The sequence below is a fragment of the Sorghum bicolor genome, chromosome 1 (assembly GCF_000003195.3).
Source record: "Sorghum bicolor cultivar BTx623 chromosome 1, Sorghum_bicolor_NCBIv3, whole genome shotgun sequence".
NCBI lineage: Eukaryota > Viridiplantae > Streptophyta > Magnoliopsida > Poales > Poaceae > Sorghum > Sorghum bicolor.
In genome coordinates this window covers 59,362,431-59,369,376 of record NC_012870.2, presented here as the reverse complement: position 1 = coordinate 59,369,376, position 6,946 = coordinate 59,362,431, and the positions used below count along the sequence as shown (strand labels likewise).

Sequence of the window (6,946 nt, the reverse complement as noted above, 5' to 3'; positions counted from 1 at the left end):
GGGGGGGGGGGGGGGGTGTTGGGTGAAAATGACGGGCAGGGCATCCTATGTGCACAAAATTGCTGCCTGAGAACGACAGTCGACAGAAAAAAAAAAGGTGCCGTCCGTCTGGCTATCACATTCACCAAATCCATTTTTATGAACTCGCTGATTTTGCTGCATCTTTGTATTGGGCCGTATTCTACGCTGGGCTGCATCGTAACCGACAACGAGGCCCGCGTGACACCACGGATCAGGAAGCCCTTGCTATTATATTGGGCCCAAGCCACCCCGCAGAATCCAACGGATTCAAAAACACACGGGCTCCGTGGGCCGTGGCTACTGACTGGTCACCTTTCGTCCTTTCCCACACCACCGCCACGCGGGCCCCACCACATCCCATATCCCCCAATTCCCCCCTTCTCCTCCAACGGCCAACGGCTGCTCCCCTCCCACCTCCCCCTCCCTCTCCCTCTCCCTCCTCCGTGTTCCGTCTCTCCCCACCTCCTCGGCAACTCCAATCCCAAACGGCCAAACCCTACCTGGTCTGCTCTGGCCGCATCGGCCGGCGCGCGGCGATGCCTGCCACCGCCTTCGCCTCCGCCTCCGTCGCCGCGTCGCCGTCTCCGTGGTCGCCGCGTCCGCCTCCTCGCCGCGGCCACGTCCGGGTCCGCGCGCCGCCGCCGAGAAGCGGAAGCAGCGCGGGCGGGGGCGGGGGCGACGAGCCCTCCACCGCCACACCGTGGGCGAGCCCCGACTGGCTCACGTCACTCTCGCGCGCGGTCGGCCGGAGCGGCGGCGGCGACGACTCCGGGATCCCCGTCGCGTCCGCCAAGCTCGACGACGTGCGGGACCTCCTCGGCGGCGCGCTCTTCCTGCCGCTCTTCAAGTGGTTCCGCGAGGAAGGGCCCGTCTACCGCCTCGCCGCGGGGCCACAGGACTTCGTCATCGTCAGCGACCCCGCCGTCGCCAGGCACGTGCTGCGCGGCTACGGCTCGCGCTACGCCAAGGGACTAGTCGCCGAAGTCTCCGAGTTCCTCTTCGGCTCCGGATTCGCCATCGCGGAGGGCGACCTATGGACGGTGCGTTCTCTGTCTCTCTTGCCTGCTGCTCTCTGCTTCACCTCACAGTTCCTAGTTCAGTGACTTCGGAGTTGCTTCTTACTATTGTTTAGCGAATGGAATGTCCTATCACAGTCGTAAGGCTCTGTAACCGGTTGGAACAATTGCATGGCAGTAGACTTGTTCATGGTTTGGATCGAAGCCAGCTAAACTGCCATCCAAACCAAACCAGACCAGCAGAAGCGGGGTTACTCGGTTTAGCTTGTCTGCAGTTTGAATCCGCATGATTGATAAATGGTTTAGGTTGAAGACGGGTCCTATTAATTTGCGCCGGTGGGAGTGGATGCGGAGAGCCACCGGAGAGTGACGCGACGGTAGTCAGTTCCTCATGATGTTCAATAATGTAAAGGGCTGGCTGACATATATTTGATAAATGGTAGTAGTAATAGTGAAGAAATTAGTAGGGTTGTATCTCTTCTCTTGCTGCAACTATATCTTGCATATTTTTGGCACCATTGTAGTTTGGAGCTAAGTTCAATTGGACAGTAAGTTAATCCTTAATCTTACTCCAAAGCTGGTATGTATTTTAGGTGAGACGCAGAGCTGTTGTGCCTTCCCTGCACAAAAGATTTCTGTCCATTATCGTGGAAAAAGTGTTTTGTAAATGTGCTGAGAGATTAATAGAGAAACTTGAGCCATATGCTTCGAGTGGGGAACCTGTCAATATGGAAGCGAGGTTTTCTCAGTTGACATTGGATGTGATTGGTCTGTCATTGTTCAACTACAATTTTGATTCCCTCACAACAGATAGTCCTGTCATTGATGCTGTGTATACTGCACTCAAAGAAGCAGAGCTTCGTTCTACAGATCTTTTGCCATACTGGAAGGTTGGCTCCTCTTTCAATTCATTCTTCTAATTTTTAGTCTCACCTATGTTTCCTAGTTAACTGGCCGAAAGGAAAAATCACCTGACTGATGTTTGATATGATCCTTGTTTATTTGTCACAGATTGATTTCTTGTGCAAGATAATTCCAAGACAGATAAAAGCAGAGAATGCAGTTAGGATTATAAGAAACACTGTCGAAGAGCTGATTATGAAGTGTAAAGAAATAGTGGAAGCTGAAAATGAACAGATTGAGGGTGAGGAATATGTAAATGAGGGGGATCCTAGCATTCTGCGCTTCCTACTTGCTAGCCGAGATGAGGTGATTAACGCATTCCATTTTTACAATATTTTGCTTCTTTTACCTTTGATTTCAACAATTTATACTTATATGAAGCTACTTGCTCATCATGAAAATTATTTGACATCTACTGCTGTTGATGCTCCATAACATGTGGGACAATTGTTGGTTGGGCTTGCAGTTTGTAACCTGGTGTCATTCAGCTTAAAATATCTTCAGGAAAAAGGATATGTTTAGCATATTTAGCATAGAACATATTACTGCATACATCTAAATGAAAAACAGTGCAGCTTTAGTGTATCACCTCCCCCCTCCCCCCCCCCCCCTCTCTGAATGTGCACTTTAAGTCTATATCTACTGTTTCTTTCTATAAGTTTAGATGATGAGGCTTTACCTACCAGAAGCGACACATTATGCTTGTGTGTGAAGGTGATTGCTAGGAGTATTTGTTCCTTTCTTTTTCATTGATTTATGAAAAGCTGTGACAAAAGACTGAAAAATTCTATACAAAATTATATCTCTGTTCTTGTTTTTTTCCCTCTAACATACAAAAGATTTGTGTATCATTTCATTACTAAGAGAGAAGATTCTGTTCCTTGTGAGTCATGCTCTATGCCAAGTTTTACTAAAGTTCGACAATGCAAGATCTATTTGTGCTTCTGTTGCTAAACTTCTCATGCTCGATTTGCGTGCAGCTTCATATAGTGCTCCATTTCACCATGTTACACGACATGCATTTTTTTATTGCAAGTTTGACTGCTTTAGTTGACATGCCTTTTGGTTGTCCAGGTAAGCAGTGTACAGTTACGTGATGATCTCTTGTCAATGTTAGTTGCTGGTCATGAAACAACAGGCTCTGTACTGACATGGACAATCTATCTTCTCAGTAAGGTACTCCTGTGGTGCTACATTGCTTGCAGTAACCATTTATCAACCAAAGTGACAAATAACGCATTACTTAAAATGTCACTTTAATATGTTGACTGCTCAGTGTTACACTACTGAAGGATCCGACTGCACTGAGGAGAGCTCAAGATGAAGTAGATCGTGTTCTACAAGGTAGACTCCCCAAATATGAGGATGTAAAGGAGCTGAAGTACTTGATGCGCTGTATAAATGAGTCTATGCGGCTGTATCCACACCCTCCTGTACATTTCTTGTGCTAGTGACAAGCAACTATATAATTGATCTTGGTGACTCATGGACTAATTACTGATAGGTGCTGTTACGGCGTGCAATAGTCGATGATGTTCTTCCTGGAAACTATAAGGTTAAGGCTGGTCAAGATATTATGATATCTGTGTACAATATACACAGGTCCCCAGAGGTACTTCTCCATCTGAATATGAACCACACACAATTGGCAGTATTTGAGCTCTTTAAAGTAAATGCTTTGCATCTTGTAATATTGAATATATGTGTCTGATTTTATACAGAGGATCTTTTTCCAATTTGCTGTAGGCTTACTAAGAAAATTACAAATTTTTGTTTATTAGCCTACCTGTCAGGTCTTGATGCTACCTGCATTGTTTTATCAATTTCCATGATATAGTGACAAGATGGTTTCATGAACATTATTTTTTATTGCACTGACTATACTAGTTTGCTGTCATATAGGCCCTAAAAGCCTGAAAGTATAATTACATTACGTAGCTATCATCCTTTGCTACCATTTGAAGCATGCTTTGCTATGCCTATGCCTATGCTTTTGTTATGGCTGGAGCTCTGCTCATGTGGTGTTGTCATCCATTGGTAGCAATGCCTAAGCAAGCACTTAGCAAATTTTTGCATTCTACAATTAATTGTTTGTTCCTTCTACAAAGGTCTGGGATAGAGCAGATGAGTTCATTCCAGAGAGGTTTGATTTAGAGGGACCTGTTCCAAATGAGTCAAACACAGATTACAGGTCAGAATACAACTTTGCAATATATCGTTTCTATCCTGTCACTTCATATTTCCATTCAGCAAAAGATTAGTTTTTGTTAACTGGCAAATGTGACTGAACTGCGCCATACTCCTGCTACATCTTTTTCCCAGGTTTATTCCATTCAGTGGAGGTCCTCGGAAATGTGTTGGAGATCAATTTGCTCTCCTAGAAGCAATAGTGGCACTTGCAGTTGTGTTGCAGAAGATTGATATTCAGCTTGTGCCAGATCAAAAGATTAACATGACTACTGGAGCTACAATTCATACAACAAATGTAAGGAAACATGCTATGCATATTTTCTACAATACTCTTGTTTTTTTCATAATCTAGTTGATATCAATTGGAGTTAAAGAATTATAGCAAAAGCTGTACTACTTAAGGGCATATTAGGAGGAAAGTGAAAAGGAAGAGTCCAAAGTTCTTGATGTTTTCTCTATACTACCCTCAACCAGATATGACAAAGAGGCTAAAATTTGGACACTTATGGATATTGATTCAGCTTTGAAAGCTTGAAAGTGTTGCCAAGTTGTATTCTTGAGTTTCAATCATTTTTCCGCAAGAAAGTGAAAAGAACCAAATCTCTTCCTACTATTAAAGCGCAATCAGTTCCTTTGTCTGTCATCCGTCTGCTTTTCTTCCGTTCTGCCCACCCCCACCCCGTTGTCTATCTGCATTTCTTTTTCTTTCCTGCCTGCCCCCATCGCCAATCTGCTCTTTTCTTTTCCTGTTTTGAGTACCTCTCATTCCGATTTCTTATGTTTTCCCATGAATATAAAAAAACAAAGAATAAATGCAATATCATAGGCCTTTGAACCCTTCCCTATGAAACAAAGATTCCCACTACCATACCATCTTCCCTAAGAAACAAAGATTGCCACTACCATACCACCTTGCCCGATTGTTCTTTTGCATTTTTTTAACATTCTGCTCAACCTTGTCGCCCATCTGCCTTTTTTTGTTTTTTTTCCGTTCCAAGTACCTCCCATACCAATTTCTTATATTTTTCCATAAATGTAAAAAACAAAGAATAAACACACATCATGGGCCTTTGAACCCTTGACCATTCTCTAATAACTAAGACACAAGATTCTCACCAAGTTGTTGATGAAGTTTTGATTTGATTAGGACAAAACTTATCTTATTAGAACCTGGTTAGCCGATGGTCCAACTAATGAAACTGTGAACTGAAATCTTGAGTAGTATGTTGTGCAGTTTAGTCTACATAAATTTGCCTTCAAGCCGTATGCATATACTAGTGCAATCCCTGACATGTCCCATGGAAAATCAAGAGAGGTCTCCGGTCGTAATCACTAGCGGACAGATGAAACGTCGACAACTAACTCCTTGCTTTAGAAACTAAAATTAAAGATTTTTATGGGTCGTCAAAGGAAGTTGCGGAACTTGATATTTAACAGTACTAATGCATGGGTAATATGAAAATTAAAGTTATGAGGATATTTAGGAGTAAATATTTCTAGCATCGGGAGAGAGAAAAAAATCTATCATGGGTTTACTGATACAAGTTTAATAAGACATTGTGGATGCCATAGTCATCATAAAATAAATTATAGCTTTAGTTTTTTTAGAAAAGATAAAACATAAATATACATGTAGCATTCCTGTTTCGTTTCCCAATGTTGGATTGCTTTTTTTATTTAAATTATGTAACACATGGATATGTTTGCTAGTAACAGATAAAATTTGATAAAAAAGACCCTAGTTTATTTTGGGTCTATTGTAGCCCAAACTTCTATTTCAAGTTTGATAGCATATTTGAATGGTTTCTTAAGATGAGCTTATTGCTGCAGGGACTATATATGAATGTAAGCCTGCGTAAAGTTCAGCAAGAAGCTGAGTTAGCACTGAGGTGAATTCTTAATGCTCATTCGCTCTCCTTTTTTTTTATTACAAATCGATACAGAACTGCAGTTGGCTCCCCTAAAAAAGGCTACAGAATCTTATATTTTCCCTCTAGTTCCGTCACAAAGATATTTTAGCATAAATTCATTGCTAATTTTGCGATCAGGTTTTGAAAGGGCACATGATGTGTTATTTTCATCTTTACTTATACCCAGAACGCGGGAAGCTTATGTTGTTTTTCTTCACTCGAGTTTCAGCAAAATTTTGACTGTTTTCGTTCTTTCAGTGAATCGAAATAGATGGAAACGACTTCAAACCAGACTAGAGAGCACCTGCACTGGCTACAGAATTGTCAAGATGTGAAATACTGTATGCTTCTCCAGTTTCTAGTTGAAAGCTCTACTACAGTACTATACTAAATGTCACTGCGTCGGCGTACAGATTAGCTATTACAGATTCGGCTGCTTAAAACTTAGGTCCTGGTGGTAATCTAAGGCCGAACAGATTCATATATTGGTGAGCAGCATGCCAAATCTACCAGTCATTCAACAATGTTTTTTCTCTCACAACAAATCAACGAACAGTATTTTCAGTCATGGTTTACCAGCCAAGCGAACAGGGAGTTGGAGGAAAAATATAGTCTGGTTTTTCTTGGTAAAATCAGTCCTGAACTAGTGAAAGTGAAAACCAGTTGTGTAACATATAATCCGCCCGTTTATAGTTGACGTGGCTCCATGCTAGCAATTTTACGTGTCTCGTTCCTCCGATTTATTTCTCTCGTTCTACCCATAACGAGCCATGGCGCGCGAGTGCTAGGACGGACAGGGACGGCGGGTGGTGGATGACAGAGCGGGGAGCTCTTCGTAGTGATGGACGAGGTGCCCAGCGACGCGAGGCTCAGGGCGGCCGTGCTCCTGCTGGAAAGGGCGCCGCC

General features: G+C 43.1%; 1 protein-coding gene across 1 annotated transcript; it reads left to right on the top strand.

Moving 5' to 3' along the window:
* Nucleotides 427–6,732, top strand: LOC8058776 (carotene epsilon-monooxygenase, chloroplastic). The gene is made up of 10 exons (XM_021451949.1): nucleotides 427–1,061; nucleotides 1,631–1,927; nucleotides 2,049–2,246; nucleotides 3,015–3,116; nucleotides 3,233–3,373; nucleotides 3,445–3,552; nucleotides 4,049–4,131; nucleotides 4,263–4,425; nucleotides 5,961–6,019; nucleotides 6,299–6,732. The coding sequence occupies exons 1-10, from the start codon at nucleotides 558–560 to the stop codon at nucleotides 6,309–6,311; spliced, it is 1,668 nt and encodes a 555-aa protein (XP_021307624.1). The 5' UTR covers nucleotides 427–557; the 3' UTR covers nucleotides 6,312–6,732.

Bases quoted from the DNA above. Each gene is read 5' to 3' on its own strand.
- LOC8058776 (XM_021451949.1), top strand. From the start codon at position 558: ATGCCTGCCACCGCCTTCGCCTCCGCCTCCGTCGCCGCGTCGCCGTCT. The intron at 1,062-1,630 runs GTGCGTTCTCTG...TATGTATTTTAG, and splicing joins CGGAGGGCGACCTATGGACG to GTGAGACGCAGAGCTGTTGT. The intron at 3,117-3,232 runs GTACTCCTGTGG...ACACTACTGAAG, and splicing joins CAATCTATCTTCTCAGTAAG to GATCCGACTGCACTGAGGAG.